Source organism: Passer domesticus, chromosome Z (assembly GCF_036417665.1).
Source record: "Passer domesticus isolate bPasDom1 chromosome Z, bPasDom1.hap1, whole genome shotgun sequence".
Lineage (NCBI taxonomy): Eukaryota > Metazoa > Chordata > Aves > Passeriformes > Passeridae > Passer > Passer domesticus.
The window spans coordinates 84,158,009-84,179,681 of NC_087512.1; the positions used below are offsets into that span (position 1 = coordinate 84,158,009).

Below are 21,673 nucleotides of genomic sequence, written 5' to 3' on the forward strand. Positions count from 1 at the left end.
TCTCCTCCTTTCCTGTTCTTTCCCTTTCCTCACAGTGGATGACTCCTGGCTGACAGGGAGAAGCTGTAGTCTCTGACTGCTTTGTTCTCTTTGACTTGAGGTGCATGTGTTGACATCCTACCTGGAAGCCTTTGAAGAGTTCCAGCAAATGACAGGAGACCAAGAGACCCAAGACTGGAGTGAGGCCCAGGAACCAAACCAACCAGAGATGCTGCAGGATAAGCACATCCCCAGGATGGTGCAGGAAAAGACAAATCAAGACCGGGAGGTAAAAACATTAGAACGAGGAGCTGCAATGTGCCTGCAGCCTGAGAGGGGGAAAGGAGTCCTTGGGAGGATGTAGAGCGGTCATTGTTTCAGTCATCCTTCCGAACATGAAACTGGCCATGAACTCGAGGTAAACCAGCCTTTGGTTTTGACCATTTGGTTTCACAAGCGGACAGCCAAACCAATCCAGTTGAAGAGCTCTGCATGTGGCTGACAGCAGCTTTCCTAAGGGCTTGCATTTGAAATGGGATCTCAGGGAAATCTCTGCCAGCCACTTTCCTGACACAAACTCATTTCTTGTCTCAGATCTGCAGTGGCCTTCTCACTGAAGCAGCTGCTTCAGCAGCAGCAGCAGCAGCACCATCCCAAGGAGCCTTTGCTCTCCAGCTGGAGAAGTGGAGCTGGGGCACTTGGTTCACCTCCTGCGCTGACCCAGCTGCCGCTCAGCAACAGCGGATCGAGGATGACTCCCTGCAGCAATGGAGTACGTCTGCTGTCTTTCTTGTCTGAGCAACAGTGTATTGTGTGCACGTGTCAGCATAGCTGTACCAAAGGGTCCTCCTCAGTTTGGTGTCACAAGGACATTTAGGACTGCCCACGGGAAGTGCTGACAGTGCTCTGAGGCAGCGAGAGAGTGCCTGGCTGTTCCTGCTGCCTCTGAGGGCAGCTTAGACTGGGCTTCCCTCTGGACTGAAGGCAGAAGCAGGGATTGTTCCTGCATCAGCAGAAGGCTGTGACTGCTTGAGTGACTAGCCATGGGCAGAAGCCCACCTCACATCAGTCTCTCAGAAAACACATCAAGTCCTTTGTGATTCTGCAGCACAAGGCATTTAATCTGCTTCTTGTCCATAACAGCTGCCAGTGCTGTGCTCTCAGATAAGACCTGGTGGGGCTGAGAGCAGAGCCCAGTGGATTCAGGGTCTACCATCACCTGTTGGGACAAAAAGGCCATTGATCTGCACCTCGCTGTGTCTGATCTCAAAGCCCATCCTGTTGTGTCCTGAATGGGGGCAACAGCTTGTACAGGGCTCAGGCTGCCTGTGGCTTCTTCCCACTGCTTGTCAGTGCTCCTGCTTGGGCTTTGCCAGCCTTCTTGTGGTAGCTGCCCTGTCCCTGAGGGCTGGTGGGACTGCAGAGGCTGGAACCTTCCTCAGCTGGGAGAGTCCTGCTGCTGCCCAGCACTGCAGCACGGAGCTGCCTGGGGCAGCAGCCCCTCGTCTGGGCCGGCTTCTGCATCGCACGGCCTGGCCTCAGGAGAGGGTCAGCATCTCCTCTGGCAGCTGTCTGTGTCACGCTGGCGCCTCAGGAGCACTGCTGTCCTCTCTGCCCGTGCCCGCCGTGCCGAGTTGGGAAGATGGGGATGTGTGCAGTGCCCAGAGGGGGAGTGCAATGGGAGCGACTGATCCGCGCTGTCAGGGTGAAGAGAAGCAGTGTGGTTCTTCACAGGGGCACAGGCCAGGGTGATTTTGAGCTCAGCCTGCTCATAAAGGGTGAGGGTGCTGATGTTGCAAGTCCCATCGGGATTGGTTATAGCATGAGCTGCTCTGGTTTACAAACACAGAGGCATTCTTCTGGTAAACTGCTGCAAGGTGGAAAAGATGAGAACACTTGCAATATTCCTCCTTTTCTGAAATTGGCATCTGTTCAGAGGAATTGATTCTAGATGTCAAGGTGCATTTAATCTTAGCAAGTAGGAAATCTTTTGTTGAACCTCACAGTGCTTTTTCTCAAGCAAACAAAGGCACTATTAGTTCAAAGTCTCCTTAATGTTTGTAGATGACAAACTTTCTTGCCTTGGTATTTGTTTTCTTCTGGTCTCTGTCTCCTCTGAATCTGTCTCCCTGTGCTTCCCTGTGTGTCCACTGTCAAGAGGTCTCTCTCTTCAAAGGATGCTAGAAAATCAGTGTCTGTGCCAGCCACTTGTGCTGCAGAACATCTGCTTTCTTGTTGTTGTTCCTGTTCCTGTTCTTGTTAGCCATCTGTCCAAAAAGGGAGGGCTCAGAGCCCCAGGCAGTGGGACTACATTTTGTATCCCCTAGAAAGCAGGATCTCTGCTTTCAAGTGAGCATTTTGCATTTTGTTTCCCCCAGGGAGAATGGTGAAGATGGAAAATCCCATGATGAAATACACTAATCTGGAATATATTGGCAGTGGGTGAGTCCAAGCAATGTTGATTTTACAAAACTATGCACCAGGTTTTTTGCTGGTGGAATAGCTATCATGTGTGAATTCAGACAAGCTACCAACGTGTTCAGACACTGGGCATAGATTGTCAGTGCTGATCAGAATTTGTAAATGTGGTCAGAAGGCATTGTCAAAGACATCTCCATGTTTCCAGCATCCTGCAGGTCTTAGGCATTTACAGCTGAGATCTCCTGTGTGGGTTGGCTTTCACTGCAAGATCTAAATGACTTCTCCTTTCTTTGCTGCTATTTTGTTTCTAGGACTTTTGGAGATGTTTGTAAAGCACTCGACACTGCCACAGGAGGAGAGGTAAATGTCAACAGCTGCCGCAGACTCTGCTGCACTCGAGGGCTTTCCCCTCTGCTGTGAGCTGGGGCTGGAGCTTTGGATAGAGCTGTGCTGAAAAGGCACAAGAAGCACAGACTGGTGCCAGCCTGCAAAATACATTTGGGGCTTTGTCCTTCTCAGCTGCCAGAAGGAAGGCACGGAGGCCAGCGGTTCCTTTCAGAGAAGGACGCGCTCACTCGCCCTCCATGGCTAAAACAAAGGTGGTGCCTTAGAGCACCTCACTGCCCTTTGGGACTACAGCTTCAGAGTCCTGAATTCTCATTTCTGGCTGCCAGCAAATAGATCTGAAAGTTCCTGGTAGTTCCTTAGCCACCTGCAGTGCTGCACTTGGGAGCTGCACGTAGGGAGAGATCTGCAAGGCGTCCCTAAAAACCTAAGCTCTGCCCATAGCCCAGGATGTATCCACAGAGTATCAAGGCCTGGATTACTTCTTCTGAATCCCATCCAAAGTAGCAGAGAGTGTGGTCAGAGCTTTGTGGGTGATGGTTGAGACATAATTGTTACCAACTGGTCAAGGCAAAACATCAGTGGCCCCACATGTCCTGTAACTGGCCCCCAAGGCAGCAGAGACGTGGGCTGTTGGAATGTCTGTTCCCACTAACATGTCTAATCACAAGGCAGTTTGGTTCAGTTTGGCTGAGTCATCCAAAATCACTTACTCCACGTAGAAGTTGTTCTCATGAAACCAATTTTTACTGTTACTGATTTTCAACATCATTTTAGGTGGCCATAAAGAAAATAAATCTTCAAGAACTGATCAGAAGGGAAGTAACCTTTAAGGAACTCATGGTCATGAAAATTAATAAGCACCTAAACGTTTTGAATTATTTAAAGAGGTGAGTGGTTGTTGTTTTATCCCTGCAACATTTGTTTACAGACTACATTTGTTTACAGTTATAAACCCACTTTGGTCACTGGCAGAAAATAGAGCTGTTAATTATTGGTTAATTATTATTGCTCTACTTATCTCCAGTGGATAGAAAGAGAGTGCTTTTTGTCTGCATTAATCTACCCTGGCAAACACAGTTTGAAAATTTTTCAAAACGTGGGTCAGCCCTACTTTACCAATTCAATACCCTGTACATTCACTGCCTCCACATTCTTTTGAGGCTTAATTTTTTCAAATTTTTTTCAGCACCTTTTAAGTTCTGATAAACCATCTATAGAGGATTTCCCTTGGATTGTTGTCCCTTTTCCATTGCAGTGCATGCCAGGAAGACTAGGTGTTTATTTCCAGAAATAGCATGTGTGACAGGTTTTTTATCTGGGCTTTTACTAAACTGCACTTTTTGCTTGCTGGCCATCTAAGCCATCTCCTTTTTCACAGCTGTGCCTTTCTTCTTGAGACTGAACAGATTGCAAACAATGCAGAGCTGAGAGGGAATGTCCATTCCTTTTATTCTGTCCTCATCACAAAGGCACCTGGAAACAACCCTTGTTGTTTCCAAAGAGCAACGTAGCCATGCATGTTTATATCCATGCCCTTGTTTCCTTCTTTCATCTACCTTCTGGGTGATGAACTCTGGCTGGTTATGGAGTACATGGATGGAGGTGCCCTGAGCGATGTCATCAATGAGACTCACATGTCTGAAAGAGAGATTGCAGCCGTCAGTCGGGAGGTCAGCAATTCCATCTGTGCTTCCGAGGGTTTGGGCAGGATTGTCTGGGAAACAGGGGCTTGGAACTGGGGTGATTTCATGCATAATGCTTTGTGAGCCACTCAGGAGCAGGAGGTGGAGCTTCCTTGCTCCGGAGTGACCCATTATAGGTAATACTGCACAGGTGTGGGGCTTTGCTTTGTGAGCCACTCAGGAGCAGGAGGTGGAGCTTCCTTGCTCCGGAGTGACCCATTATAAGAGACCTCTGGGGAGCGCGGCGACCCGGAGTGCGGCGAACAGGGGCAGGCAAACAGGGTCACAGCAGTTCGCGCAGGCAGGTCAAGCAGATAGGGCTGCAGGTTCCAGCTAGCTTGGTGAAGTATTGTTTTATTGGTTGATTGATCTTGGGCTTTCTCCTAAGCGATGGTTTTAACCCGGTCAAAATCTGTGGTTGGTACAAGTGTACATGACCAAGTAGAGCCCTCCAAAAAGGATGCGTCTATACAGACTCATTCCTGCCCGGAGTGTTTGAGCTTATCAGTGGCTTCAGGGGATGTTATGGAGAAGGCCTGCCTGAGGTGTGAACAAGTGAATGACCTCCTTTTGCTAGTGGCTGAGCTTAGGGAAGAAGTCGAAAGGTTAAGGAGTATCAGGGATAGTGAAAAGGAAATAGACTGGTGGAGTTCAGCCCTTACATCTTTAAAGGAGGCCCACCAGGAGTCAGAGGGCTCATATGTCTTTCACTCTCAGGCAATAGAGGGGCAGCTGGTAGATGAAGGGGAGTGGAAATGGGTCCCTGCTTGGGGTGGTAATAACAAAAATCCCTCCTGCCCCCCATCCCCTAGCCAGGTGCCACTCCAGAATAGGTATGAGGCACTGGATCTAGACAGCCAGAGAGATGATTTAGAGGAAAATCATCCACCCAGTGAGCCTCCCAATTATGACTTGCCTAAAAAAGGGATTACCACCTCTAATGTCAAGAAAAAAAGAAGGGTAATCGTGGTGGGTGATTCCCTTCTGAGGGGGACAGAGGGCCCCATATGTCGACCTGACCCATCCCACAGGGAGGTCTGCTGCCTCCCTGGGGCCCAGGTACGAAACATCACTGAGAAACTTCCTAGGCTGATTCAGTCCTCTGATTATTACCCACTGCTGATACTCCAAGCTGGCAGTGATGAGATTGAAAAGAGGAGTGTCAAGGTGATTAAAAGGGAGTTTAGGGCACTGGGTCAAGTGGTTGATAGGACAGGTGCACAGGTAGTGTTCTGCTCAGTCCCTTTGGTGGCAGAGAAAAACAATGAAAGGAATAGGAAAACTTACATCATTAATAAATGGCTCAAGGGTTGGTGTTATCGGCAAAATTTTGGATTCTTTGACCATGGAGCAACCTTTATGGCACCCGCTCTATTGGAATTAGATGGGGTACATCTCTCTGTTAAGGGTAGGAGGTTTTTAGCTCATGAACTGGCAGACCTTATTGAGAGGGCTTTAAACTAGGTCTGAAGGGGGAAGGGGATGCAGCTGGGCTGTTTGGAAGCAGGCCCAAGGGTGGTAAGACTGTGTTAGGGGAGAAATCAGCAGCCCAGCTGAGATGCATGTATACCAATGCACGCAGCATGGGTAACAAACAAGAAGAGCTGGAGGCCATGGTGCATCAGAAGGACTATGATGTAGTTGCCATCACAGAAACGTGGTGGGATGACTCACATAGTTGGAGCACTGCACTGGATGGCTACAAGCTCTTCAGAAAAGACAGAAAAGGGAGAAGAGGTGGAGGGGTGGCCCTTTATATTAAGGAGGTTTTGGATGTCACAGGTATTGAGACTAATGATGATGAAGTTGAGTCCCTATGGGTAAAAATTAAGGGGAAGGCCAACAAGGCCGACATCCTACTGGGAGTCTGCTATCGTCCACCCAACCAGGATGAAGAGATGGACAACTTATTCTATAAACAACTGAACAAAGTCTCAGGATCATCTGCCCTTGTTCTTGTAGGTGACTTCAACCTACCAGACATCTGCTGGGAACTCAATACAGCAAAAAAACAGCAATCTAGAAGGTTTTTAGAATGTGTAGAGGATAACTTTTTGTCACAACTGGTGGGCAAACCCACCAGGGGAGGGGCTATGTTAGACCTATTGTTTACAAATAGAGATGGACTGGTAGGTGATGTGGAGGTTGTAGGCCGCTTGGGACATAGTGATCATGAAACTATAGAATTCTCAATAATTGGTGAAATAAGGAGGAATATCAATAAGATCTCTACACTGGACTTCCGGAGGGCAGATTTTGGCCTATTTAAAAGACTTATCCAGAGAATTCCTTGGGAAACAGCCTTTAAAAACAAAGGAGTCCAAGAGAGATGGGTGTGCTTCAAAGCAGAGATCTTGAGGGCACAAGAACAGACTGTCCCTGTGTGCCGAAAGATGAGTAGACGAGGCAAACGTCCAGTCTGGATGAGTAATGAGGTTTTGAAGGAACTTAGAAATAAGAAAAAGATGTATCATCTTTTTAAGGAGGGAGTGATTTCTGAGGAATTATTTAAGGGTGCTGCCAGGGCATGTAGAAAAAAAATTAGGGAGGCCAAAGCTCAGTTTGAACTCAACTTGGCAACTTCTGTTAAAAATAATAAAAAAAGTTTTTACAAATATATTAATGGTAAAAGGAAAGGTATAACCAACCTCGGTTCCTTATTGGATGGAGCAGGCAAACTAGTTACTAAAGACGCGGAAAAGGCGGAAGTGTTTAATGTTTTCTTCACCTCAGTTTTTAGTGGTAAGACAGCTTATCCTCATGAAAACTGTCCTCTAGGGTTGGTAGGTGGTGCCAGGGATCAGAATGGTCCTCTTATTATCCAAGAGGAGGCAGTCAGAGAACTGCTGGGACACTTGGATATTTATAAATCAATGGGACCAGATGGGATCCACCCGAGGGTGATGAGGGAGCTGGCAGATGAGGTTGCCAAGCCGCTCTCCATCATTTACCAGGAGTCGTGGCTCACTGGTGAGGTTCCAGATGATTGGAAACTGGCCAATGTGACACCTGTTTACAAAAAAGGTGGGAAGGAGGATCCTCGTAATTACAGGCCAGTTAGCCTGACCTCAGTACCAGGTAAGATAATGGAACGGTTCATACTAAGTGCTATCACACAGCACTTACAAGATGGCCAGGGTATCAGACCGAGTCAGCATGGGTTTATGAAGGGTAGGTCATGTCTGACCAACCTGGTCTCCTTCTATGACCAGGTAACTCGTCTGATGGATGCAGGAAAGGCTGTGGATGTTGTCTATTTAGACTTCAGCAAGGCCTTTGATACTGTCTCCCACAGTACACTCCTGGAAAAGCTGGCAGCCCGTGGCTTGGATAGGAGCACTCTTTGCTGGGTTAGGAACTGGCTGGATGGCCGGGCCCAGAGAGTGGTTGTGAATGGTGCTGCATCCAGCTGGCGGCCAGTCACCAGTGCTGTCCCTCAGGGGTCTGTACTAGGACCAGTTCTATTTAATATTTTTATAGATGACATGGATGAGGGCATCGAGTCCTTCATTAGTAAATTTGCAGACGACACTAAGCTAGGAGCTTGTGTTGATCTATTGGAAGGAAGGAGGGCTCTGCAGAGAGACTTAGATCGGTTGGATGGATGGGTAGAGTCCAACAGTATGAAGTTTAATAAGTCTAAGTGCCGAGTTCTGCATTTTGGCCACAAAAATCCCCTACAGCGTTACAGGCTGGGGACGGTGTGGCTGGATAGTGTTCAGGCAGAAAGGGACCTGGGGGTGCTGGTTGACAGCCGATTGGATATGAGCCAGCAATGTGCCTTGGTGGCCAAGAAGGCCAACGGCATCCTGGCCCGCATTAGGAATTGTGTGACCAGCAGGAGCAGGGAGGTCATTCTCCCCCTGTACTCGGCACTGGTGAGGCCACATCTTGAGTACTGTGTCCAGTTCTGGGCCCCTCAATTTAGGAAGGATATTGAGATACTTGAGCGTGTCCAGAGGAGAGCAACGAGGCTGGTGAGAGGCTTGGAAAACAAGCCCTACGAGGAACGTTTGAGGGAGCTGGGGTTGTTTAGCCTGGAAAGGAGGAGGCTTAGAGGTGACCTTATTGCTCTCTACAACTTCCTGAAGGGAGGTTGTAGACAGGCGGGGGTCGGTCTCTTCCACCGGGCAGCAACTGACAGAACAAGGGGACACAGTCTCAAGCTACGTCAGGGAAGGTATAGGTTGGATATTAGGAAAAAATTTTTCACTGAAAGAATAATAAAGCACTGGAATTGTCTTCCCAGCGAGGTGGTGGAATCACCATCTCTGGATGTGTTTAAAAAAAGATTGGACATGGCACTTGGTGCTATAGTCTAGTTGAGATGTCAGGGCATAGGTTGGACTTGATGATCTTAGAGGTCTCTTACAACCTCATGATTCTGTGATTCTATGATTCTGTGATTCTGTTTGTGTGTTGGTGCTATGCTAGGGGCAAGCAAAAGCATCTCAAGTGAAATGCCTGCCAGTGCCCCTGCACTCACTGTACTGTGTTCCTGTAATCTTATCTCCTGCTGTTGTATGCTGGCTCTGTCTCATATTTGTATTTGCTGTTCCCCACCTTGCCTCTCTAAACCTTTACCTCGAGCCTGTCTGCACTGCATTTCTTGTCTGTAAAAGCAAAGGTGCTGGGGGCAGGATTTGAAACGAATGGCTAAGAAAAACAGACTAATTTCTCACAGTCCTCAACTGAAAAGTATAGTAGTCACACAAATTAGTGTTTGCTGCAGGAAGGTGACTGATGTGATACTTCCAAGTCTGTGCTGAGGCCAGCAATAAAACCTTTGTCATGCAGCCTCCCACCCAAAAGTGATCCACTTCACACCCCAGGGGTTTTTTATTTCTTGGCAAACCCTTGTCTGGAGAGAGCACATCCCCTGCAGCAGCAGTCATCCTGGTTGGTTTGCAGGGGACAGTCTACAACAGCAGGTGCTGTTGCTCTTTCAAAGGCTGACATGCCTTTCTTTAGAAAGGTCCTGCTCTGCAAGTGTTACAGCAGCAAGCTCTTCCTCTCAGTGGCACTGTGTTCTGCCATTACTCCCCATTCCCCTGGGGAAAGGGAATATTTTAGAGCTGTTTCCTTTCTTTTGTGATGAAATCACATCACTTAGTTTTGCTCTCCTGTTTCTGTTTTCTCTCTCAGTGCCTGCGAGGACTGGATTTTCTTCACTCCAACCACATGATCCACCGAGGTCTGAAGAGCTGCAACATCCTTCTCAGAACCGATGGCTCTGTCAAACTGGGTCAGTGTATTATTGGTCAGGTGCAGCATTCCAGGAATGTGGGTGTGAGGCTGCTTGGAGTGACTGCCAGCTCCCCAGAAATGGTTCTGGTGACAGTGCAGGGACCCCTCTGTGAGCTGGTGACATGGTTGCAAAGTGCACAGAGGTATGACAAGGAACCACAAGCAGTCAACAGTGGCATTGGCTTGTGTGTCCTTTCAAGAGGGAGGGAGCTACAAGTCTAAAGCTTCAGATAAAAAGGCCACTGATGGAGGTAGTGTAAAAAAATGATGAGGTTTTTTTGAAATGGACAATTCCTTATTTCCTTGTGTTATAAATGAAAAATGAAAAATGGCCAATTTTGATAAAAAAATTAAAAATAAAATTTATTTCGCGACCGTAATACATTCCTGACAGCCACCAATCAATCGGACAGCGTACCACCTCCGGGAGGTGAGCCGGGTGGACGTGAGATTGGTCTCGCTAGCACCAAATTCTCCTTGTCCACACTGGCTGCTTCGAGATAGCAGTTCTTATACGATTTATTTTGCCCGCGGCAGAGTCTCTTTGTCTCCTTCTAAGTTCTGCATATTCAAGCTGGTTTCATTCTTCGGTTCAGGCTGCACAAAACCTTCATCTGGGAATAGAATAATACGTTTCCTTGATTCCTGGAATCTGGCATTCAGATGGAAGGTGTTGATGGCTTTGGTCATCTCAGATAGGTACCTCGTCCAGGCCATCCACGCTTGGGCGTCACTGGGTGCATGCTTCTGTGAATGCCCATCTCCTGTGCAGCCCAGGTTGTATTTCGCATGTAAATGTGGTGACACCACTCTGCCCATCTGCCGTGGTTTCGCCATCCTGGGGAAGATGTGTACCGGCCGTTTATTTTACACATATATATTTCATATATCTTTTATTTCCACAAATTACTAACCATATTTCTAACACTTGGCTAAAGCCCTGAGGAAATAGAGCAGGGACAGATTTCCAGCAGATGACACAGTGCATTCTTAGACTGAGAGTGGGGAATTTTTTTGCTTAGTTTCCTAAATGGAGCTGGCTTTGATGGTTTTTTGTTTTCTCCACAGCTGACTTTGGCCTCTTTGCTCAGCTCACTCCTGAGCAGAGTAGACAGAGCTCCGTGGCCAGCACTTCTGGGTGGATGGCGCCTGAAGTGGTGACAGGTCAGCCATATGGCCCCAAAGTGGACATATGGTCTTTTGGAATCGTGGGCATTGAAATGGTGGAAGGAGAAGCTCCTTACTGGAAAGAAACTTCTGGCATGGTAAGGAGCAAATACTGACTGATCCCTCTGTCTTTCTCACCTGTCCCGTGTTCTGTGTGCCACTGGACAAAATCCCGTTGCCATCTGCTGGCACCACTTCCACCAGATCCCCTCCTAAAAATGTCCCTGCAGCACATCAGCATCTGCTGTAGCTCTGGTTGCATCAGAAGGGAAGTGGCAGTTCAGAAACCTAAGCAGTTCAGACACCTAACCAGTTCAGAAACCTGCCATTTAGGCCTCCAGCCATGCCTGGAATTTCTCATTTGCTTTTTGAACAGTGTTGGAGCTCTGTCTCTGAAGGACAAAAATTTTTCAGTGGAATGGTTGGATGTGTGGTAAATATCCTTCAAAATGGAGGTTCAATCATCCTAGTTTCAATTGTATGGAAAAAGAAAACTGGAAATTGAAAAGGAAGAGAAAATGGATAAGAAAAAAAGGAAAAGAAAGAGAAAAAGAAAAAGAAAAAGAAAAAGAAAAAGAAAAAGAAAAAGAAAAAGAAAAAGAAAAAGAAAAAGAAAAAGAAAAAGAGAATAAGAAAAAGAAAAAAAGAAAATGATAAATAAAAAGAAAGAGAAAGAGAAAAAGAGAAAGAGAAAATGAAAAAGACAAAGAAAAAGAAAGAGAAGAAGAAAGAGAAAAAGAAAAAGAAAGAGAAAAAGAAAAAGAGAAAGAGAAAAAGAAAAAGAGAAAAAGAAAAAGAAAGATAAAGAGAAAAAGAGAAATAGAAAAAGAAAAAGAAAGAGAAAAAGAAAAAGAAAATTAAAAAGAAAAAGAAAGAGAAAGAGAGAAAAAGAAAAAGAGAAAAAGAAAGAGAAAAAGAGAAAGTGAAAAATAAAAAGAAAGAACAAGAAAGAGAAAGAGAAAATGAAAAAGAAAGAGAAAAATAAAATGAAAGAGAAAAAGAAAGAGAAAATTAAAAAGAAAAAGAAAGAGAAAAAGAAAAAGACAGAGAAAAAGAAAATGAAATAGACAAAGAAAAAGAAAGAGAAAAAGAAAAAGAGAAAGAGAAAAAGAAAATGAAAAAGAAAGAGAAAAAGAAAAATAGAAATAGAAAAAGGAAAAGAAAGAGAAAAAGAAAGAGAAAAAGAAAAAGACAAAGAGAAAAATAAAAAGAAAAAGAAAAAGAAAAAGAAAAAGAAAAAGAAAAAGAAAAAGAAAAAGAAAAAGAAAATGAAAAAGAAAAAGAGAATGAAAAAGAAAAAGAGAATAAGAAAGAGAAAGAAAAAAAATGATAAATAAAAAGAAAGAGAAAGAGAAAGAGAAAAAGAAAAATAGAAAAAGAAAAAGAAAAAGAAAAAGAAAAAGAAAAAGAAAAAGAAAGAAATGAGAAAAAAACACCAAAGCAATGCCCAAGCAGTTCTGCTTGCTTTTCCCTTTATTAACCAAAGCACATCAATTTTCCTCCATTCTGTCGTGTCTTTTCCAAATCCTGCAGGTCTTCAAAACTTTCAGGCTTTCAAATCGTCTGTACATTGTGGGTGGCCTGGAGAAGTTTAGGATGTGTTTTGCTCCGACTGCAGTTGGAATTGTATGCCAACCCTTGGCTGTTTCTTGGTGCTTTAACAAGTTGGTGGCTTGCAGCCAGGTGCCTGGGCTGGGATCCACCGTGGGCAGTCGGCGCCGGTGCTGTGTTTCTGCAGCACAGGAGCAGGGCCATCCCTGGGCTGCACAGTTCTAATGGCAGTGAGGACTCCAGCTCCCCACCGTGTCCAGTGGCTGAGCTCAGCTGCAGAGGGACAGGATAAAACCCTCTTTGTGACCTCTGGTGGCGTGGGAAAAGTGAAGGAAATTTTCCTCTGGGTTGAACAAGAAAGTCACAAAGTCTCTTTGGTCACCATCTGTTTCAGTACCACCAGCACAGAGCTGTTACTATGCTGGCAGGCACTTTCATGGAGACTCCAAGGCCTCTTTCCATTGTTATTGCTGTCTACTTTAGATGGATTCTGCTTCTGCATTTTTTAAAAGAGGAGAAAAAAAAACCTTGATGATTTTTGTTTTATGGCAGCTGTGCTAAGGGACCAACAAGCACTGCAGAGATTATTTTCATGTAATAATCCTTGGAAATAGTATAGATAGAGCAAACTTCCCCTTCCAAATTGCCAGTGCCTGCAGTTCTGCCCTGAGCCACAGCAAAGGTGTGAAATGCAGAGTGCTTTGCAGAAATATTCAGGGCCACCAGGCCAGCCTGCTTTGTGCTCTCTGGAGCACAGCAAGCGCTGTGCAATGCTGCTCTGAGCTGCTGGGAGAGAGGTGTTAGAAATAAACAAACTCTTAGTTACCATTAAGTGGAGACAAAGTCATTAAAGCAAACAAGAACCTTCTTCTTAGTAAGGATTCAACTGAGCCGGCTGTGTATCTCTGTCTCCTGAGAGCTGAACATAGACACACACCAACACAATGCTGTTTTTGATTGCTTTTCACAGCCTTGGGTGATCCCTGTCCCCTTCCCCTTTGGCTAGGTGCTAGGCAACTTCTATTCTCTCCTGACAGCCTACTTTTCTGTCCCCTCTCCTCTTCTCCTACCTGTCTTTTATTCTGGTGTTCAACCCTGCTCCTTTTCCAGCTCACAGCAACACCCAAGAAATTAACTGGAACAAATGCAAACCAGAACTAACACCACCTAGCACCAACAGCTTTCATTCTTTTTTCTAATAACCTTTTGGCTGCAGCAAAATATGACCTCCTAGCTCCCTGAGGGAATCACGAGCCTAATTTCAACATGTTTTTGGGATGATGATGCATCTTCAGTGAATAGGTTTTCTTTTGGGAAGGGTATAAGCACATGAGTTCAAGGCTGCAGGGCAAACCAGTTTTTGTTAGTTAGAAATTTTCGTTATGACCTTCCCATGCATAGTTTTTTAACCTTTCTGTAATATCAAATGACCTCAGTTCTGTGATGATTACATCTGCAAAGGCCAAGAGTGTTGAAACACACAGACCCTGGGGGAGGCATCAGGGTATTTATTGTAGCAGCTTCTCCCTGTAAATAACCCCCTGCCAGGCTCAACTTGAGAGAAATTCTCAAATAATAGCCAACCATCAGCTTCTTTTTGGGTGGGATGAGGAACACCCATTAGCCCACTCCAGCACTGGAAATATTTCAATGCAATGAAGAAGCAGTGCCTACAGGAGAGAGACTCTTTGGCTCTGGGCTCTCTCTGGCACTTCTGCTGCAAGGACATTCCCCTCTGGAGCATTGCCACCCACAGCAGCCCACAGGGGCTGGGGGGCAGAGGCACAGGCTGGGGGTGCTCCCCTCTGGCCAGCCCTGCGGGAAGTAGGCATGGGAAAGGCCCAAACCCAGCCAAGTGCTGGTTCTGGAGGTGCTGGGAGCAGCCAGGGAGGCGGCACCAAACGGACACATCTGAAGGTCTCTTCTGCCCCGGATAAATCCGGGACTCAGCAATTGCTCCGGGCCAGGTGCAGCACCTGGCACTTGGCCTTGTGGGACCTCATGAAGCTGTCAGATGAGGTTGTCTCCCACTTCTCAAGCTTGTCCAGGTTCCTGTGCATGGCCATATCCTGCCATGGTGCCCCTGCCCGTCTCAGCTCCCCCATCCCCTGCAAACGTGCTGAGGGGGAGATTGATCCACTGCCTGTGCCATTGGGGAAGCCACAACAGAAGCCATAATCTTTCAAATATTTGTTGCTTTTGAAATAGAGATTTTTGGAGTTCACTTGAGTTAGCAATATGAATTAAGCATTTAAATTTTAGCTTGTAGAATTAAGTGTTGATTTTTTTCCTTTTACTTAAGAAATCATGGATGTAATTATCATGCCAGGCAAGAACAGGCAGGGCCAGGGGTTGGATATGCATGAAAAGGTTGAGCAATGTCACCTATATGGAGCACCTTTGTGAATAAAAGATTGGGCTCAGAGCAGGGCTCAGGGCACAAGTTTTCAGGAGAGCTATCTCGCTTGTTCCGGGTGCTGACAATACAGACCCACTTCATAACTACATCAGGTTGTGGAGTCTATTTATTCCACCTATGGCTTCACTTTTCTATTGAAAACTGCAGGTGAGAAAGCCCAGGCAGAAAAGGGAAGGAGAAGCCATGTAAACAAACCCATAGCTCTATACAAGGACAGAAGCAGATTTCATCTTCACCAAGCTGAAAAGAGTGGTTTTATTAGAGAAAAAACAAAAGCAAAAATACCCTAACATCATATATATTCTCCCACCACATTCAGACATTACAACAATAAAAATGCACTCTAAAACCACTGCAGTAAATTGGTGAGTTAGGAAAAATAAACAGGGCACAGGTTAATCTATATAGATCTTTGGAAAGATGAGCAATTACAATCTGCACCCCAGCTCATGCTCAGTATTTACTATAATATTAAATAACAATAAAGTCAAACACAATAGAAGACTGATGTTCCTACCTTCTGCTTCCAAACACAGCCAAGGGTGGCAGCAGCTACAGCTCCATTCTCCTGAGCTCACAGCGCAGCGCAGCTGTTCCAGCCGCACCAGCACGGGACTGGCCGCAGGTTGTACAGCCCGTGCCTGAGCCAGGATCAGAGCGCGTTTCCTCTCAGGTAAGGGGAGCCCCGTGCTCTTCCACAGCTTCTCCACCTTCTCCAGGAGCAAAGCAAACCCCACCACAGCTACAAAAGCCGATGCTTATCAAAGTTTTCCCTTAGCAGCTTGGAAGAGCCAACTCCCGCAGACTCCGCAGAGCATCCGTCCCGGAGAGCCAGCCGCAGCTGCCCTGCTCTCCTTTCATCAGATCCGGGTGACACCCACCCACAGCCATTGAAAAGGGTCATTCCCAGCCTGGGAGCCAGGCGGGTCTAAGCAGTGAACAGTGATGATCATTAGAACCCCCTGAGTAACAGCTGAGGTGACTTAGCTCCCTGCTTTGGACAGGCCCCTTTGGTGTCCTTGTGCAGTGGGGCAGTCCCTGCCCCGGCACTGGCAGGGCTGGAGGGCAGCTGGGAGCCTTTCCCAGCGCCTGGCAGCTTCTGCAGCTTTGGCAGCTGGGGCATGTCTTGTGTCTTCTGGAAACCTGGCAGCCCAGGCGGGATTCTCAGGTAGCCTCAGGCTGGCATCTCTGATTTTTTTTGCAGTTCTTTTGTTTGTCTTAGGTCTGAGATCAACAAAAGGGCTTTTCCCACAACTTCCAAGCAGCTAAGTGAAAAAATCTCGTTAATTCACCAAACACAATATTGCTGCCCCAAAGCAAGAACACACAGGCCAGAAATATGTCCATGCATGTGAAAAACACATGTGAAAACTGATAAAGTTTAATAAAGGACAACAGGAGACAAGGACCATAGCGCAAAGGTTATTATGGCTGGATGCATCTGGGCACTCAGCCAAGACCACGCTGTGTGTTGCACAAAGATTGCTGCATATGCATAGAACCTTATTCATAGCAAACTTTAGTTTACATGTTCCAAGAATTGTTTTGCATGGCTCCTCCTGTGTCTTAGAGCATGCATATTCCTTGGCTGTGGTTTTAGTCCATTCTTGCCACCTCCAATTTTTGGACCTTGGTCCGCACCATCTTCAGACAGTGAGTGCTGACAGTGGGCACATCTGTAGCAGGTGTCTTCTTTCTATGTTCATTGGATGTTATCCCATTTAAGTAGGCATTTGAACACAAGCATACTTCTATCAGCTATTTCACTACTATGTCTAAGCCTAATTAAGAACTGAAATAAAAACTATATCTTTATAAGAAAGTTACTTTAACACATATAAAATCCATTTTAATATTTGCAAAAAGCCAATATTAGAATATTATAATATGTATCTATAACAATCTATTGATAATATTGCTGAAAGAAGGAAAACTTTTCTAAATACCTAGTGCCTTTGGTAATCGCTAAAGGTAATGTAGCTTGGGCTCTACTACTGTTTACTCATCTTTCTATTGCACAGAAATCTTGGATACTTTAGTGTGTAGATCTGCATTTATGACATTCTCTGAAATGAAAGTGAGAGGAGAAATGGGCTAAATTCAGATATCTGAAGTTCTGTCTGAACATTTGCTGAGGTAAATCAAAGACTAAAGGACAGCTACTCTTTGTGAAGAATGCCAGAGCAAGTTAAAATATGTATTAACAGGCATAATCAACACACTAGAATTAAAAGAGCATCTCCACCAGAAGAGAGAGTCTATAAAATCACATTCTGCATCAAGAAAACATAATGTCTATCACTACATGGATTTGTCGCTTTGCACGCCCCTCTGCCAAGTGCAAGGGGCCTCAAGGACTGAAAGCACAGGGAGCCAAAGGGAGACAGCTGCACCTACGTCACTGAGGGCTCCTGGGGAAGCAGTTTCCTTGAGAATCAAGGTCCTCTCCTCCAAAGGCACTTCCCCAAATGTCTGCATTTCCCGGGAAACACCAACACACACTTCAGAAACCCTGGCAAGGCCAAATTCCTTGTGCTCCTTGCAGCACAGGCACTCCAACTGGAGCTCATCTTCCTTCCCCCAGGTCTGTGTCACTTCCTTCCCCACGCCCACGTGTCGCTTTGGGCGCGCAGCCCCGGGCCCCTACAAACACGAGCTGCCCGCTGCCTCTGCACGTGCCTGAACTCCTGCCTGCGCTCACGGCAGCAAAAGCAGGCTGTTCCCAGCCAGGGAGCGGAGCCCTGTTCCCGCAGGAGGCTCTGGTCAGCCCCTTGCAGGACGCTCCACTGTGCACGCAGCACTTCTCCTGCCCGCCCAGAACGCTCCTGGCACAGCAGAGCACAAGCTGGCCGGCTCTGGGCTCAGCACTCCCCAAACACAGGCACAGGAAGACGCAGCGGCTGCTTTGCAGCCATGCCCAAGGGAGATGGGAAGGATCCCCTGCCCCTGGTCTCACTTGCTTGCCTTTCTGACTGGGCCTGAGGCACGGGCTACGATTCCTCACTTGTGGGGAGAGCAGAGCTGCCAGAAGCGCACCCAGCCTGCAGGCACTGCCTGACAGCGCTGCGGCCACTGGGACGCTCGCGCCTCTGAGTCACAGCCACTGCCCTGCTGCTGCTGCTGCTTCATTTGCTTTTTGGCACAGCCAGAGAGCCAGAGCTCACTGTTAGGCCACCATGCTCTCTGGTTCTGCCCTCTTCCTCTCCCTGTGTAGGGCTGGAGCATTGCTGTGCTTTCAGCAAGCTCTTGGTGAGAACTTCCAGCACCGCAAGCTCCTCTGCCCTCGGTGGATGCTCGACATGGAAGAGCATACTCAAGCTGGCTCTTCTAAATCCCAGGGTCCTTGTTCCCTTCAGCGTGCTCAGCACGACCTTCAACTCCACGGTGCTGTGCAACTGGAGCAGCAGGACAGGGACCTCTGCAGCCTGAGCTGCCCTTGTTCCTCTCTGCCCGTGCACAGACGACAGCGTGGAAGAGAACGGCAGCAGGGCCCTGCGTGTCCCCGGGCTCAGGATTTGTGCTGCTTCAGCTCCACAGACAGAGCCATGGCTTAAGTGAAAACGCCAAAATGTTTATTAAGGGAAGGCAAAGTGAAGGGGTGAACTGGGAGGGAAAACAGGGGATTGGCAGGGCCAGGGGGCGGGAGGGAGGGAGCTGCAAACAGGGAGCAAGAAGGCAGGAGCTCCTGGAGCTTGCCAGAGGCTCAGCTGTGAGCAGCAAGAGCTGGGCCTGGAGCTGCAGCTGGTCCCCTCTGCTCTGCAGGTGCTCCCATCTTCAGTGGGAACTGGGGGTGGCCAAAGGACGCTGGTTCTTCCCATCCTGCAGGCGCAGTTCGGCAGATCTTGCGTCGAAGGTCAGATTGACAGGGGGAGGCTGGAGCCCGCCAGGCGCCAGGGCAGGAGGGGGCCGAGCCCTCTCCCATGGATACAGCAGCATCCCACAAAACCTCACCTTGGCCACGTGCCAAGCACAGGAATAGAGGGAGCAGGCTCTGGCTCAGGATTCTCGTGAGAGCCTCTTCCCCCTCTTCCACTCCCAGCTCCATCACCTGGCTGAAGAGCTGAATGGAGAGCAGCTGCAGCTGGCTCTTGTCCTGCAAGGAAAGGAAAAGTCCTAAGCACCAAATGCTCCCGACCCATTGAAGCAAAGGCCCAAACCTGCAGAGAGCACAGAGTTTGCAGGCAGGGGCCAGTGCTCTTGGCTGGGGGCACAGAGCCTTACGTTGTCAAAGTGTGGCATCTGGGGCTCAGCCAGCTTCAGGGTGCTGATGCTGGGTATCTTAAAATCTTTGTCCTGCAGCACGTGCGTGAGCACGGAGAGGCTGGTCCAGAGCATCTCTGCATTGGGATCACGCAGCTGCTGCAGCAGGTGTTGATAGAGGCCGTGTATTCCTGCGCCCTGTGTGCAAGACGAGGCTGTGCTGTGAAGCCGTGAACGGCTGCAGCAGCAGCAGCTGCTGGTGGCACTGGGGCAGCTGAAGCGGGAGGCAGGAGAGCTGGGAGCAGCTGCCTCTGCTGGCAGAGCCCAGCCAAGGCCAAAGGTGTGTGTTCCCCCGCCCCACGCTGCCAGCGCGGCTTCAGCCACTGCCCCCTTCTCACCAGCGAGGGCTCCTTGCTGAGCAGCACGAGGCCTCTGAGCTGCAGGCGCAGCCTGTCCCTGCACTGGCTGGGCAGGTGCCTGGATAGGAGCCAGAGGGCACTGGGACCGTGTCGGCTCAAGTCCAGACAGTCCAGGAGCTGAAAGGCACAGGGCAGTGACGGGGGAGCCGGCCGGCAGGAGCCCGGAGCCGCACAGGGCCGGGCCCCTGCAGCAGCGGCAGCGGGCGCGGGCAGCGTCCCAGGCGGCTGCGGCTAGCAGAGGCCCCAGAGCTGGGAGGCAGCTCAGGCAGGCAGCGCTGGCCGTCGGGCTCACCTCCACAAAGAACGCCAGAGCAGGCAGATCCCGGCGTGGCTGCTTGCGGATAAGCAGGCTGAGCAGGTGCGAGGCCATGTGGGGACACAGGGGGCTCAAGCCACGGCGCATCTCCCTGGCAGGGGAAAAAGGCACCAAGGCCCTGAGCCGGCGGGCAAACCTCTCCCAGGAGTGACTGACAGAGGTCTGATCTTTCCCCAGCACTCTGCAAGGGGACACGGGCCCCTTGGGAAGCGGCTGCTCCTGGGCATCCTCCTCTGCCAGGCTTGTGCAGTCTGCTCGGCCGTGCCTCGGTGGCAAGGCCCTCTGGCTTACGGCCGCAGGGACTGTGTGGGGCACTCCGGGCACGGGGCACAAATGCTGGCGGTGGCGGAGGGGAGAAGGGGGTCTCACCTGGCCAGCAGGCCCGCTGCCTCGTGCTGGGTGTTGGCACAGAGCAGGGCGTCCCAGACCTGTGTGTGCTCCAGAGCCACCAGCTTCTTGTGGAAGCCCAGTCGGGAGAGCAGAGCCTTCATGGTCTGCGCTGCAAACCTGTGTGCCCAGCAAGGGCCAGGTCACGCTGGGAGCACTGGCCCTGGCCACAGGGGGCATGGGAAGGACAGGGCGACTGGCACCTGTTGGGGTCGCTGGGAAGGCCGTGTTCCTCCCGGCACACTCTCCAGAAGCTGCGGGTCTCAACGTCCTCTGGCATCTGCTCTGTGGCAGAGAAAATTTCCAAGAGCAGATCCACCAGCAGCTGGGGAGAAGAAATGAGCATCCCGTAGTGCCACTGGGACGTGGGGACAATCCTCTGCAGCACCAGAGTTGCCTGCAAGAGACAAAGCACCCCGAGGCAGCGCTCAGTGCCGAGGTGCCCATGAGGCAGGGCCCGAGGGGAGAGGCAGGGCGGGCACCCGGCCTGCTGCCCCTGAGCCTGCCCTGAGCCCAGCTTTCAGCCCAGGCCGGGAGCTGCAGCGTGGGGAGAGCATGGAGAGCTGCTGGAGAGGGTGACCTGGAGGGCGAGCAAAGGCCAGCTCCAGAAACTCACAGCAAGGGCAAAGGCGGCCTCATTCCCGCTGCAGAAGATCCTGCCGTGCGGTGGCTGCTTCTCTACTACGGAGAGCAGCGCCGGAAGGACCTCCTCCACGGCGACTTCTGAGGTGCCCATGGCCCTCCACATCAGTGTGGCAGCTCTGTGGGACCAGAGCTGTGTGTCAGCTCCCTGCCCCGTGCAGCTGCCTCGGGCCAGGTGACAGAGCCCTGGTGCCCTGAGGGGCCGGGAGGGAGCATGGCAGCAGGCTTGGGAAACAGAGGTGCCCGAGGGGCCCTACGGGCCGGTGAGCACCGAGCTCTGGAGGCGCTTGTGCCCCGTACCTGTCACATAATGGGGCACAGTGCAGGAGGCTCATGACCACGTGAGCGGGATGTTCTTCGGTCAGGCTCACGATGGCCATTTGCAGCCCGGCGTCCACGGTGTCGCAGGACGCCAGTCTCTGCAGGATGGCCCTGACCGTGGCTAGCACCTGGAGGGAACGGCATGGGGGAGACTTGGTGTGCTGTCCTAGGCAGCAACTTGCCCAGCTTCCTTCCCCCAGGAAGTGCTTGCCTTCCCACCCCACTGTGATGGCCCCAAAGGCTGAGCGGGACCAGCGGACATGGCTTGAGGGGCCACGTGATCCTGGGAGGCCTTCAGCCCCGGCCCCAGGCTGCTTGCCTGCTGCAGAGAAGAAACACCCTTCTGGCAAAACTCCAGACTGGGTGCAGGACTCACAGTCAGGGCAGTCACGGCGTCCGTCTCTTGGATGGCCTGATTGAGGGTGTTTGTGGTGGCCATCCCCTCAGTCAGGGCCATGTCAGCCTCCGCCCTGCCCTCGGCCGCTGCCCGCTCACAGCTTGCAGCCAGCTCAGCAGGCGCAGTGCTGGCAGCAGGCTCTGCCCGCAGCTGGCTGGGCATGGAGTCGGGCTGGGC

The 21,673-nt window shown here is 49.5% G+C and overlaps 1 protein-coding gene and 1 long non-coding RNA gene across 2 annotated transcripts; both read left to right on the plus strand.

Moving 5' to 3' along the window:
- The first annotated feature begins 621 nt into the window (after positions 1-621).
- Positions 622-3,615, plus strand: LOC135289213 (uncharacterized). Its single transcript, XR_010351988.1, has 4 exons — positions 622-751; positions 2,358-2,421; positions 2,712-2,760; positions 3,523-3,615. It is a non-coding gene; the product is annotated as an uncharacterized LOC135289213 (long non-coding RNA).
- A 691-nt stretch (positions 3,616-4,306) lies between these two features.
- LOC135291276 (serine/threonine-protein kinase PAK 3-like) lies at positions 4,307-19,248 on the plus strand. The gene is made up of 5 exons (XM_064405310.1): positions 4,307-4,418; positions 9,576-9,675; positions 10,746-10,942; positions 11,221-11,277; positions 19,171-19,248. Exons 1-5 carry the CDS (start codon positions 4,332-4,334, stop codon positions 19,246-19,248), a joined length of 519 nt encoding a protein of 172 aa, XP_064261380.1. The 5' UTR covers positions 4,307-4,331.
- Positions 19,249-21,673: the final 2,425 nt, after the last annotated feature.

Coding starts and splice junctions, on each gene's coding strand:
- LOC135291276 (XM_064405310.1), top strand. CDS start 4,332: ATGGAGTACATGGATGGAGGTGCCCTGAGCGATGTCATCAATGAGACT. Junction 4,419..9,575: donor TTGCAGCCGTCAGTCGGGAG/GTCAGCAATTCC, acceptor TTTCTCTCTCAG/TGCCTGCGAGGACTGGATTT. Junction 11,278..19,170: donor GTGGAATGGTTGGATGTGTG/GTAAATATCCTT, acceptor GGGATCACGCAG/CTGCTGCAGCAGGTGTTGAT.